We start from the raw sequence: 13,710 nt of genomic DNA, 5'->3' as shown, positions 1-13,710 counted from the left end.
CTAGAGACAGTTTCATTTTAAAATCAAAATAGTTTAGATCCACAGTTAACTTGGAATTAAGAATAAGAAAATGGTCTTTGCTTTTGTCAGGCACTCTTGAACCTCTGCACTTTGCTGCTGGAAGTTCTGATATAAAAACACAGGGATAAAAATGGCACAGGTCATATTTAACATGATGCCCACATCTAACAGGAACCTGTCTTTAGATCATTGTTTTTCTTGAAAGCAACCTGGTCTCAAAAGGTGAATGGAAATTACCATTGTGAAAGACATGTAATATTACTCATCTCTTTGACAAGGAGATACAGGTGTGCCCCCTGGACCATAAAATGCCAATGTGAACTGAAAGACTCACCTGACTTCTGGAAGATTTACCATGGAAAGCTCTGGCAGGTTCCTCAGCTGGATGCTTACCATGGTAGAACATAAGCTTGTGCTTCTGACCTTCCCTTAACATGAACAGACGGCAGCACTGCCTCCACCCTGGCTGCTCTGGCACACATCTCAATGCTTCAGCTGTTTGTTACCTCTAGTTGAAATGAAAGCACAAAATCCACCTTAACACCATCCCTTCAGTTTTAGCCAAACACTTTTTAAGATGCTAATTTGCAAAGATCCTGCATGTGTGGTTACTTCTTCCAAAAGAGAGATGAGTTGAAGAGGTGAAGATAGTCTGTTTGTATAAGCTCCATCAACAGGCAACTTTATTTCAGCTACTGCAATGACTGCAATGACTATAGGCATGCAGGATCTAAATAAAACAACAAACGACTTGTGCATACTTCTCTGCATTTATTTTCTCACCTTTCCTCACTTTGGGTTGTTGTTTGGTCTTAACACTGATTCCTCTCAGGTTATATAGATAGCTTCTTTGAATGAGTTTCTCTCCTACCCTCTTTCCAACCACCCATGCAACAAGTTTTCTTTTTCTGTTCACCTTGCCATTATCTCAGAGCCCTGAAACTACATCCTTCTGTTTCTTCCCTGCTCAGACTTTCTTTTTGCAGTTTACTGCTTTCAGAACCCGTATCTTTATTCTCCTGCTTTGGAATTTTCCACTCCCCAAATGGCCTAAACATTGGAAAGAAAATGAAGAGTCTCCTTTGACAGTCTGGAGATGACTTAATGACCTTCTGTTGTCTTTGGTCTGAAAGATGACATAGCCCCAGCTTCACATACATGAGGTATTTGGAGGTATAGTGATTGCATTAGATCAATCAGGATTCCTGCGATGTGTTTAGACAGGTTCTCCAATTGCCACACAAATATTTTGAGAGTAATCTACTCCTGTGTCAGAAGTGATATGTCTAAGGCCTCACTGTAGGAAGTGACAGGACTCTATTGTTCAGCATAACTGAATCTGGGCTTGTTTCACCTTGTGCTGACAGACCAGCAGGCTCAGCCAGGAGCACACGTCTGCAGCACCAGAGGTGCACCTTTAACCTCCTGCTGCTACACAGGAACACCAAGCTAGAGCCTGCTAAGTGATGTATCTAGCACTGGAGGTTTGATAGGGTAAAACTGATGTATTGCTGTTCTGGAGCTGACAGACAAATGATATCCAACAGAGATGAGTAACAAGAAACAAGTTTTTCCATATAGTTTCTCATCACCATTCAGATTTATTTACAGAACAAGGGCACTACAACAAGCACTAATGCATGGGGGAATGTGCTGCAAAACACTTACTTTGTATCACTGCCATCTGTCTAAAGTATCTGAGCTAGCAGCACCTGAACTGCAAGTTTAAATGTACAGCTGAGAGAACAGAGAGCCCAGAGGGCTCCCCAGATGGAGCTCCAAGGTTGGCCTAGGTTACCCTACCTGACAGTAGATATGCAGGCATCTGAACACTACCCCAAAAATCATTCTGACAGTTCCTGCACCTAAAGAATCTTCAGTCATGACAAGAACAAAGCAAATCCAGAACAGAACTTGCATCATTCAGCACAATTTCATAGAATATCCTCACTATTTAATGGACCCAGAGATTCTTTTCCTTCCCAGCCATCAATTTTATTGACTCCATCTTGGTTTGTCTAGGCCATTCAATCACCATCTGCAGGCAGTGGTGGGATCTGTACAGCTCCACTTGCACTAATTCTGTGTTGGCTCTAGGTTTCAGTCCTGTATGCCTCTGCCTGGACAGCATCCACATGAGCAAGGTAATAAAAACAAGCGAGAACTTGTTCAGTAAAGACATTTGAGGCAAATGATGTGTTGCAATACTGAGGTGACAGTTACAGCTAACCAGGCATAACAACACCCCTTGTAAAACAGGGAGCACAACAGACTGCGAATCTCTTCTGGCTAATATCAGAGGAACACTGCTGATATGTGCTGGTGGAGGGCCTTATTTCACCTCCCAGCCAAGCCCATGATCCTTATTTTTTTTCCCCCAGCAAATATAAAAGCATAGAATTCAGTGGAGCAATAGGTGAGAATAAATCACTATAATAGACACAGACCATTTTTACTGTGAGCCTTCTAGCTACATTAAGGAATTTTTCTGTCTTTTCCTGCCTTCCTTTTTTTCTTCCTTTCTTTCTACTTTGTCACTTGGGTATTCATTGTGGTTTCAGTCTTGAGTTCCCTGCTAGATGCCAGGTTTCAAAGTTCTCAAAGTACCTATCTAGGCACACCAAACATTATAAACAACATTTCCACATTTAAGCGAACTGGATCCTGAGCTAACCTGGTTTATAGCCATCTGGAATTCTTCAGAAAAAGTGACTTTAAGCATTGTAAACAGTTTTGTCTTCACAAAGGACACCAAGAGTTTCCAGCTTCATTGTCATCTTCATTTTGTGATCTGGGTTGAAGAGTGAGGTATGGATTTAAAGTAGATGATAATGCAAATAATATTAATAAAAGAAGCCTCAGAGTGATCTGCTTTTCCCTAATAAGGCAGGCTCTATCAGTGTCCCAGAGGCAGCAAGGTGCCAATACAATTAATCAGTCTGTTTTTAGTTCTCTGTAGACAGCAATATTAACAGTTTGTTTCAGTCTGTTTATATGGGTCTGACAGGTCTTCAAGATGCTGTGTTCACTCTCTTGTGATTAATAGCTGTTCACATACTAAGGTGAAGACCAAGCAGAAAAAGAATGTTTTTAGAGCAGGACAGATAACTCAATTCTCTCTCCATCTTTCACTTTTAATTAGGAAACAGTACTAAATTTAGGAATGCTGCCTTACCATAGTGTTTAAACTCCTCCTTTTCTTGCAACTTGCCCCTATGATGAGCCAAAGGAAAATTTAAATCACGTATTTTCTTTGTTTACTTTTCAGCTGTGCTCTATAAAGTCATCACACTGGTAGTGAACATCTTCACACTGGGATACTAGATGAAGGCAGTAAAGCCATTGGAAGCATTTTGAGCAAGGAATAAATCCTTACAGGAAAAGAACTTCGATGTTCTCATCTCTGCAAACCTCTTGGGGGACATCTGAGGGAACAACTGAGCACCAAAGTCACCTCAACAGAGACATTACAAACCAAGAAGGCACTGGACTCTAAGGTGTGTATTGTACATTCCTTCAGTGGCCTTTACACTTGTAGCATCTCCTATCGAACTGGAGATGTTCCTTAATACAAAACCAAACCCTTCTTGGGCTGGGGTCCTTCTCTCCATCACACAGCTTTAACTGGAGATGGTGTGAAGAAACTCTTAGATAAGAAAAAGGAGCATTAGGAGTATTGTTTCCCAGTTTCTCCTTCTACCCTTCTGGATGTTTCACTTTGACACAGGGATGTTTTCTCTCTCCTCTCTGCTCCAAGAAACGAGCATGCTCACATTTCTGTGCTAAATTTTGTCCATTCTCTCTTCTCTTTCCTTAGCAATTGTCATCTCTCTATTTTGAAGGCAGATTTTGGGTTGCTCCTCTTTTGTCCTGGTTTCTTCATTAAGTCAGTTTCCCGAGATTTCTTCTTATTTGAAACTCCTTCTCCCGGCTTTCCCTCATCCCTTATTTTACCTCTAGTCAATTGATTGCTATGCTAGGCCTCCTTTGAACTTTCTTCTTTTACTGTCTTACCCAAGTCTGTTGAGTTCCTTGCCTCCTTCTGTCTATTTTAATAAGATAATTACTTTTTTCAATACTACTCAGTAAGCATAATTTCCTTTCTGCTACTTTTTCTGAACAACCTTCCAAAATCTTATTTTCCTTTTAGTTTTATTGAAGAGGATGGCATAGAAAACCAGCTCTGCAAGAAAATACCATCCTCTGGAATAAAAGAAAACCATCCTAATTTTCTAAATGCTGTAAGCTGCCCTAGAAAATAATAGCAATTGAGTAGTAACACTCAAACACATAATAACCCACAATGCATGTGACACAAGAACTCAGCAATGCTCTCCATAAACCTATTGCTGTGTATTTCTCCTACTTGTTCTAGGTAGTTCATCGAAGCAATGATATAGGTCATGTACCAAACAGCAGAGCAGCTCTCCTTACCTGGCATAAAGACACTGGTGCAGCCTCCTCTCCCTTCCAAAGAATTCAGATCCCTAGAACACCATGCTCAAAATAGTCACTGAAGTCACCTGCTGCCTTGCCCTTTGGCATCTCACAGTTTCAAAGTAGTGGCTTTCCTACTTCCAGTCTTGTCTTAAAAACTGGGGTATACAAATGCTTACAGATGCATCAGGTCAGCTGCATATGCCCAGAGCCACTCACCTCACAGTATGGCATAGGCAGAGACATCTTCCCATCTCTTGGAGATCCACACCAAAAACTACTTGGCCTTTTTAAGATCACAACTGTGGCTTGACAGTTTTAAGAAAATAGTTCATTTTTAGCTTGTTAGAAAAATGCAGCAGCAGCTGAATGGACTATGGTACAGCACTTCTAAAATTAACTTCACTTTTTATAAAACTCCTGTTTTCACCACAGTAAACTCAACATGAAACACCTTTTGCTGTGCTGTGGCCACGTACTTGCCAATAAACAAAATATTCAGCACAGCCATGTCATGGATACTGGCTGAGCAAGTGACCAGCATAAATCATATGCTGGGTCACATGCCAAGGGACTACATCTGACCTCTGCCTTTGGATGAGGTCATATCACAGAGGAGAGCAGAAATGCTGGAAAGGGGGTTGATTCTGGACCCCCTCATGCTTTGTCACACTGTGAGGTGTTTCAAAGGTCCCAGCAGTGGCTGCCTCACTGTGATGCCATGGCAGGGAGCAGATCCGACTGAAAATACACACAGCCAGAAAGCCTGAGGAGGACTAAAAGGTGCTCATCACAATGTGTGATGCCCCGGAGCTAACAGCTGTCAAGAACAACTTAAGATATTCAGACCTCATAAAATAATTTTCTTCAGCAGAGGATAACCCAGCTTCCCAGAAAAGTCAGATGCACACACAACATTCTTCTAAATGGGCAATGCCTTCAGAACCAGAGTGTGAGAAAAATCAAAACAGGCAGCAGGAGATGCAACGCACTAAGGAAGCTCCATCCTCATGCTGTAGGTTGGCTGTGGTTCTTACCTTCTCCGCAGATCTTCAGCCACTGCTGCTCTGCAGCTGAACAAGTAGGCTCGCAGAGATTTTAGCTGCTGTCTCAGGCGGACAACAGTTGCCAGAGGTTCAACATGATTGTACAACATGGGATTTTCCTGCTGGATATCAATTAACGGCTCCTCATAAACATATTCCAGGAACTCTTTGGCTTGCTTTGATACCTAAAAAGAAAAGCAGTTTAGTTAGGCTTTTCTCCCAACTCTTTTTAAGCAGATCTCCCCCTCTGTGATCTCTCAGCTGTTCCATGCATCTGAAAACTTACTCTGTTACTAATTACAAATGAAGACAGAGTTGAGAGAGATCCAAATTTTCTCTGCTTATAGCCAAATCAAACTTCATCTAGCCCTTCAAAACTGAATGTATGAGATAGCTACTTACCCAAAGTACCATATTTGCAGTCACATATGCTTTTGCTGTGGATTAACACAGTTTACTAGATTTTTTTTAAATCCAAAATCTGAATGACCAGTTTCTTCCCTGTAAATATTTTTCTGTTTGTTCACTGCTTTCTTTATGGCAAAAAGCAAGTTGTTGTGCTTTTTAAAATACAGATAAATAAAGATGAATCTTATTGGTATTACTCCCAAAGTTCCATCTGCAAGAAGTTTTTAATTCATTTTTCATTACAGTGCTCTGTTTTATCTGAAAAAAGCTACTGTAATCTCAATAAATGAATGGGACTCATGTTGCAGTAGAAAAGATACTCCTGTTCCTTAAGTGAAAAGGCCAAATTCTCTCTCATTCCTGATTTCTGCATTTTATCACAGCTGGAAAAGAGAAGATGGGATTACATGAAATGAGCTGCAAATCACCTGAAACTCTGCTACAGAAATATTACTGGTTCCACAATTCAATTAATCCTCCAGGACCTTTAAGTCAATGTTTACACTGAGACAAGGGAGGGATGAGTTAGGCTAACAAAAGTAGAAAGGGCACACATGCCACAGCCTCTTGAGATTTAGGAAGCTTTTTCCCTTCTGGTGCTGTAGGAAAGAAAAATACACATCCTTATAAATAGCACCACTTCCAAAACCAGCATGAGTAACTAGCTACTGACAGGGGAAGCTAGCCCCAGATGTAACCTTTTCACAACATTTAATACAAATCTAAGAAATATGCCAAGACCAGCCTTCCTACCAATAACTACACAGAAAACAAGATGTGCAATTTTAAATACAGCAGACTGTAACTCCAGAGTTTTCCCAGGCCCTGAAGCTGTATTAAACATCCCACCTATTAACATTAAACACCCCACTAACTTAATTTTTCTTTTTTTTTAAATATCCTGCATGTACAAGGGACTGTGCCATCTGAGTGGAATCAGAGCTAACACTGCAACACAAGCACCTTGGATTTTGTAGAGCAAAATTTTATAAACTCCAAACTTGTCAAGTTTTTTAACACTAGCAATGTTGGTATTTTATTATGCTTATTGCAGTGCACTAAAAACTGCAGTTAAACAACCTGCTTTTACAATCATTACCCATCTTACTGCAATATCTCAGCAATCCCCTAGCAACTTCTGTATCTATAGTACTTATTAGTCCTCTTCCATCAATTAGCAAATTAAAGCACATATTCCATGATTCCCTATGAGGTGTGTGTGGCCACCATGAGGACCAGGTGCTCAGCACTATCTGTGTCTATCTCCTTGCTTTAAGCCTCTGTTGAAGTGATGGGCTCCTCATCCACCTGCCCTGCTGTCTTGGGAACTGGAAGGGTGGTTCCTGTCAGAATACTACACTCCCACCTGTGCACACCTGTGCCCTGTGTTGGGCATCTCTCCTGAGCCATTAAGAGCATAGAAACAAAGAGATGCCACAGCTGACGTGCCCTGAGTGACTCTGCCATATGCATGCATGATGATGACCAAGTATTACTGCACAGCACAGGTGCTGCATGGTCTGAACACAGCCTTTGAGGAGAGAGGAGCAAAGCAAACCTTTCCCTCTCCTTGCCAATACAATGCACTCATGGAGCGCTGGTTGCAGGAAAAGCAGCTTTGCCCAGCATCACTGGCTGACAGAGAGGTGTCAGTCCACTCTGCATGGCTGACACAAACACACAGTTCTTGTAAAACATTAACTCACACTGACAAACACAGCAACATTTCAAAAGGCTGAAACACAGTCTCAAAACAGGAAGGGTTGGGCAGTCACATTAATTCAATATTTTAGTACACATCCTAGCATATTCACAGTCTCCCAACTTTACTGGGCAGTAAAACAGTCCTATTAGATCAGCCAGAAGGAGTGAGAAGATGCAAAGTGCAGTAGGGTTTCAGCTTTAAATGCCATACAAGGATGGATGCTAACATTTCCAGACCTTTCTGTTCTAGAGTCAGCAAACTTACATTTCAAGATTCAGTTTAGGATAAGTCAGCTTCTCTTGAAACCTTCTGGGACTGGCAGTTCATTTCCTACTGTGTTTGGCATTTTGTGCAGGCTGAAAGCCACCTGAAACCAACTGCAATATTTGGTGGGCTTTGCATACAAACAGGGAAAACGCTTGGCCTAAGCAAAAGGAAGAAAGCATGTTCACAAAACTGCCTCTTTTCTATTGCCTTCATACAAATACATGAGAAATACAAATATGAAACCAGTAGGAGACATAGGGAAAAAAGCAAACCTTGGGGCTGAGCTGCAGCTTTGGTTCTGATAGAAGAAATGTGTCTAACTGCAGAATCCTTTCAAAGAGCTTCTATTGCAGCCAAGAGGATTTCTCTTTTCCTACCCATCTGCTACCAGATGTTATTTGCATTGCTGTTTTTCAGGATCCTGGGTATGGTAACAGACAGCTCTAGAGAGGTTAATTGTTTATGTTTTTCATGACCTGTCTTGCCAAAAGCAGACAAGAACCTCTCAATTTCCAAACTTAATTGATGCTACAGCTTATTTTACAGCTGCTGCTCAGATGTTGAACTCATGAAACATAAAAAGAGAAACATGCCCAGTTACACTATAACAGCTCATGTCCTACAGTACCTTTTGGTGCTTGCTTTACCAGAAACAGGACAGACCCCAGAAACCCCTGAGGAGGTGAGGAAGAGGTGAGCAGTGGAAAGGAGTGCCGGTTTGCAAAATCTTCATTCAATTTTGCTTCCAATTTGGTGGACTGACAGGCACATTTAAGTTTTAGCATCCTGGAGCCCTCTTTCTCAGTCCTGACCATCAAATGTGGGATGTGCATACTTCCTGCAGGACCTTCTTTGGGGTGTGCAGTCACAGCATGTGCTCCTCTGCAGAAGCTCCACTTCCAGGCCAGCTCTGTGCTACCTACAAGGAGCAGGGCAGTGTGCTTATCTTCACCTTCCCTCCCTGCCTTAGCTCCTGCTCTAATAGTTGGGGATGATGCTGTATTTTTCCTACCTGACGGGTTGTGTTCCTTTCTTAAATTCACCTCTCTGAGCACTTTCACACAAAAACAGGTAAAGCAGCTACACAGAATTTGCTTTTTCCAAGGCACCTCATACCATTCTATCTACAAAAAGTGCAAAACTAAATTTCTCACTATTACAGTGAGATGACAATAGACTAATTTTGCAGTGAATGCTTAAGCTTTAACCCTGTTTCTTTCTCTTTTCTCAGCTGCCTATACCTCAGAAAACAGACTAGAGCATAGTTTCTATGCTGCAGGTTTAGAAAAAAAAACCCAGTTAATTTTGGCAGTATTACTGACATCTTCATACAAGGTCTTTGCCCTACAATCCACTAGTCCCATATCAGATCTGCTTATACTACCATATGCTGGCAGGTTTAGTCCTTGGTAAAAGCATTCAAAAAAACAACTTTTAAATATTCCTAACTTCTAGGCATGGGAGGGCTTTTAGTCTCCACACCTTGGAGCTTTGCAACTTTGAAGAATCTTGCATTTCACAGAGCACGACTATCATTTTCCTGATGGCAGGCTGTGGCTACCTTTTAATAATCTCCCCATCTGAAAAATTTTCTTCAAGAGACCTGCTTTTCCTCTAATAGGGCATTTACTGGTTATTTTTTTCATTTTCAAATAGCACATAATAATAATATACGCAGACACAAAACATCAAACAGCCTCTCCACACAGTGGCTGCTAGGTCTGAAGTTCTGGCATGGTCTGGATTCTTTATGAGTTTGTTATTCTTTCAGCATATACTGCCTGAGACAGCAAAACAACACTGTCACTGTTACTGTATTTGTTGGTACAATGCTTTGAGGCAGGTAATCAGTGCCCCATCTAGCAACCAGCCACCGAGGCAGCAGCAAATAGCAGATTATAAAAGTTTTAGAAAAGCTCTTGTGTGGCAACTGAAAAACTGTAGAATTTTCTTGTTACATTGCTTTCATCTGTCTGGTTCAATCAAGTACAATGTCCTTCTAGTGTCCTCAGATGCTCATGCCAAGAGACAGGACATACTGGGCCTCACAAACATTGCATTTGGTAGGCCAGTTTCCTATAGGCATTCCCATAATTTCACATCCATTACCAATCCTTAGTCCCCGGTGGTCACGAAATGGGTACTCCTCAAGGGCCCAGTAACTGCAAGGATTAGAGCACAAAGAGAGTTTGCTGGGTGCTACCTCTCCCTGTCCCTTGAACAGCCAGATAAGCAACGATGAAAAAGATGGACCAAGAAGGAAGAGCATAGCTGCTCCTGTGGGGGAACACCTTAGATCTGGCCAAGGAAACTGTGATGAAAACATGTCTTGTTGAGAGAGCATGGCTCATTTTGTCAAGAGGGACAAAGAAGACAGTATTAGCAGTCAATGCCCACAACATTTGGGCTGTTGTGTTTCTGTCAGGAATTCCATTCCCTTGCTAGCACTCCAACCTGCAGGGAGATTACCTTGTATTTGGAAGTGTCCCAGTTGTGAACCAGCCGTGCAGGGATAAGGAAGTTGTCGTCCACATGGCAGGTGCTGCAGTAATACCATCCACTGTAGCTACACACCTTGGCTTTCCCATTGGACAAACCTATGGAGCGCTGACAGCCTAGAGAAAAGAGAGGGGCAAAAATCTGGGATTGTACACCAAGCCAGAGATACACATTCAGGATGAAGACAGAAAAGTATTCCTCTATTTGAGATCCTTTTAATATTTTATTTATTTTACCCAAGAGATTTTTCTCATACCATAAAAAATTGAAAAATAAATATCAGTATTCTTGGACAAGCACTGAAAAAGCACACGTTAACTTTGGTGTCTGTGACAGGGAGTTTGGAGAGCAGTCAAAAGATACTTAGCACTTCTCAAGAAACAATGGCAGAAGACTTGCTTGTGAGACACTGGGCATTTAAAAGCCATGGCCATCTGAAAACCATGGCCTGAAGCTTAGACAGGCTACATACTGTATGCTTGCTCCCATTTTCCCCACAAAAGAATGGGCCAGCATTGCCTGCCTGCAGGAGTGCAAGGCAGCTCCCACTGACAGCTAGAAGGGATGCTGACTTGGCAGGTAAGACTCAGCCACAGAATTAGTACAGCCAAGGCAAACCACAGTCAGATCATGAATAATAACTGAGCAGCAGTCACACTGAGAATGAGTAGTTCTTGACTAGCAGTAGTGACACAGCTCAGTTTCCAGCAGAGTTGTTTTTTTTCCTTACAATTGCATTACTCTGTGTCTTACAAGGTCTGAGGTCTGCTGGACACTTTATTCACAGCTAGATCCCTTGCCTCTTCCCATGCCCTCTTGTGTGGAGTCCCTGGGGTAAAACAATGTATTCAAAAGCTACTGCTTTAGTTGGAAAGAACTAATGCGAGATCTCCTTCACCTGACCACCTATTCTCACAAAACACATAAAAACTCAACATATATGACACTTCTGCCTTTCAATACTGACAAAAATGAGCCAAAAGGTTCATATAATATTAGACTGGATGACTGAAGACAGACAGCACAGTCACATTAAAAAATGTGCTCAGGAAGTGAGGCTAAAAATGTTTGAGCAAGATACATCAAGATGTCTGTGGCTGTTAACAGCACCTCTAGACACAGCATACATGACAATATTTCTGCTTTTCCTTCAAATGCCAGTGTCCCCATATGACATTTATAGGTTCAGCCACAGCACCAGAGCTCCACTCTGGTATGTGCTGCATGCTCAGATGGTCTCTGCTGCAGCTAGTTAGAAATACTGAGTAGCAGAATCCTTGTACATCATTTTTGCTGCAAAAGCATTCATTAAAGAGAGTTTTTTCAGGTAGAAGTCCACTGACCAATTGCTTTTGTCAATATAATTAATTACATTTAGTGTAATTATGTGACTTCTCCCCAGTATAAGTTACACTGATTTGAGGAAAGATTGCAGGTCAGCTACTCTAGGCATAAATTGAGCTCTTCCTTCCCCACATCAAATGATGTCACCATATCCCCCTCCGCTCTAATAAAAATCATTAGAATAACCTAACCAACACAATTAGCTCACTTCCTCCTCTTTCACACTCCAGAGCCATTTGGCCACTGATTCTCTGCAATACACACTACCAAGTGAATCAGTATGGGACATATCCTGTTTCCATCTCCCTCTTCCCCTGACCATTTTTTTGTTTTTTGAAGAAAGGACATGCAGTTTCTTGGTAAAAACAAACAGATAAACAGGTCAGTTGATAAAAGAGATAATTATGTTCATGTCTTCTCCTTTACTTCATAAGACCAGAGCATAAGTATTAATGAAGTTCTAGTGGTAAAGCTGTGTCTGAATGCAAATAGTCTCCTAACTCAATGTCATTTAAACCTTATAAACACTCCCACTAGCCAACACTTACTTGTCTGGAGATGAGGATGGGACAGGACATACTGATTTCACCTAACTAGCACCATGCATCCCCTGCCACTCCACTGGCTGCCACCTTGTCTTAATGCCCTAACTCCTGTCTGTTAGACCAAAGGTAAGAATAAGGTGAAATCCAATTCAAGCTTCCAAAATTCAACATTTGCAGTTGAGAATTTACCACTTTAAGACTTAATTTCCTGCAGCCTCCTAGAGCCAGAAACTCATTCAGTCCACAGAGAGAGGAGTCCTTGGGAGAGGGGTGACAAAGCGCAGAAATGCTGGGCGGCTTCTCTCATCTTCCCTATGTCCAGCCATAAGAACTGAAGTTCTCTGGGGTGAGGAGAGTCTCAGCAAGCAATCTTGGATACCCTTCATCTACTGGAAGGGCAGTTTTATGAAGAGGAGGAAGTGGAAGAAACTAGTACCCAAGCAGCATGCATTGCTTTCCTCCTTTCAACTCTTTCCTGAGCCCACATTTGTTTCTTTGTTTCTCTTTACACCTAGTGTTCTTCATTCCTCTTCATATCCTCAAGAAAATATGCTCTGCAAAGCTACATAACAGTTGTGTAGCTGGGGTTTGTTAGATGATAATGTGGTGCTGGCATCCACATTACATTTTCCCCTACTTTACAAGCTTTGCTGTTTGAAAATCACCATCTTTTCCATTCCTCTCTGTTGTGATTCATAATGATGGCTATTTCTACAACCCTTTCAAATCAAGTTATCAAAGCACTGATTTTCTTTGATGTTATGCAGTTCAAAGTGGTGTAGTGTGACAAACATATTTCTGTGGCATAGACCACTTATGCTACTTTGTTTTTTTTAAGGTGGGAAAAAATAGATCAAGAACGAGAAAGAAGAGGAAGAAGGAATAGCCATTGGCTTAATGACCTTGGAAATCCTGCACCTGGGTATTCAGGTATATCAGCCTGCCATGATGTTTACCAGAAGCATAGCTAGTACTGATCCCTGGCTTGAAACTCTTGAGCACCTCTCCCAGCAAGACAATCAGATGTAGCTGACCACCTCCAAGACTGACAACACAATTCAACAAAGTTTAGGGTTTGGGAAGGGACCATGTTTGCAGAGAAAATACTTAATTGCCTACATAACTAGAGAAAGCACCTTGCACAGGATGGGGAAAAAAAAGCAGCACAACTTTCACCAAACCTCTCTCACCTATTCCTAATGCTCACAGAGAAGATTATCTATATAACATCTGTACAAAGGTCTGGCAAACCTGGAGACTAATGCAAAGAGAATACCACAGTATTTGCTAGCACCTAAAATCATCCCTCCCTAAAGAATGTTATAGAGCAAGCTACAGAGGGAAAAAATGTAGCTGTAAGGTACACTGTTAGCAAAGAGAGGGAAGGAATCATCCCAAACCTTTCATCACAGAAAATACAATAAAACAACCTTGGAAT

General features: G+C 41.5%; 1 protein-coding gene across 10 annotated transcripts in view; it reads right to left on the bottom strand.

Annotated features, from left to right (window-relative positions):
* The window catches only part of PLEKHM3 (pleckstrin homology domain containing M3), a 92,620-nt gene that overhangs the window by 52,977 nt on the left and 25,933 nt on the right, over positions 1 to 13,710 (bottom strand). For all 10 annotated transcript variants that reach the window (XR_015289142.1, XR_015289141.1, XR_015289143.1 and 7 more), the window contains 2 exons: positions 10,354 to 10,499; positions 5,496 to 5,689 (listed from right to left, as the gene is read on the bottom strand). Coding sequence is in view for 4 of the 10 variants with exons in the window: in XM_086897303.1 (XP_086753429.1) it covers positions 5,496 to 5,689; positions 10,354 to 10,499 (340 nt within the window). In the remaining 6 variants the exon portion in view is untranslated. The remainder of the gene's footprint in view (positions 1 to 5,495; positions 5,690 to 10,353; positions 10,500 to 13,710) is intronic.

This window comes from Cyanistes caeruleus, chromosome 7 (assembly GCF_971803275.1).
Source record: "Cyanistes caeruleus chromosome 7, bCyaCae1.hap1.1, whole genome shotgun sequence".
Classification (NCBI taxonomy): domain Eukaryota; kingdom Metazoa; phylum Chordata; class Aves; order Passeriformes; family Paridae; genus Cyanistes; species Cyanistes caeruleus.
Note: the sequence above shows the minus strand (reverse complement) of the source record. Positions and strands in the feature narration are given on the sequence as shown.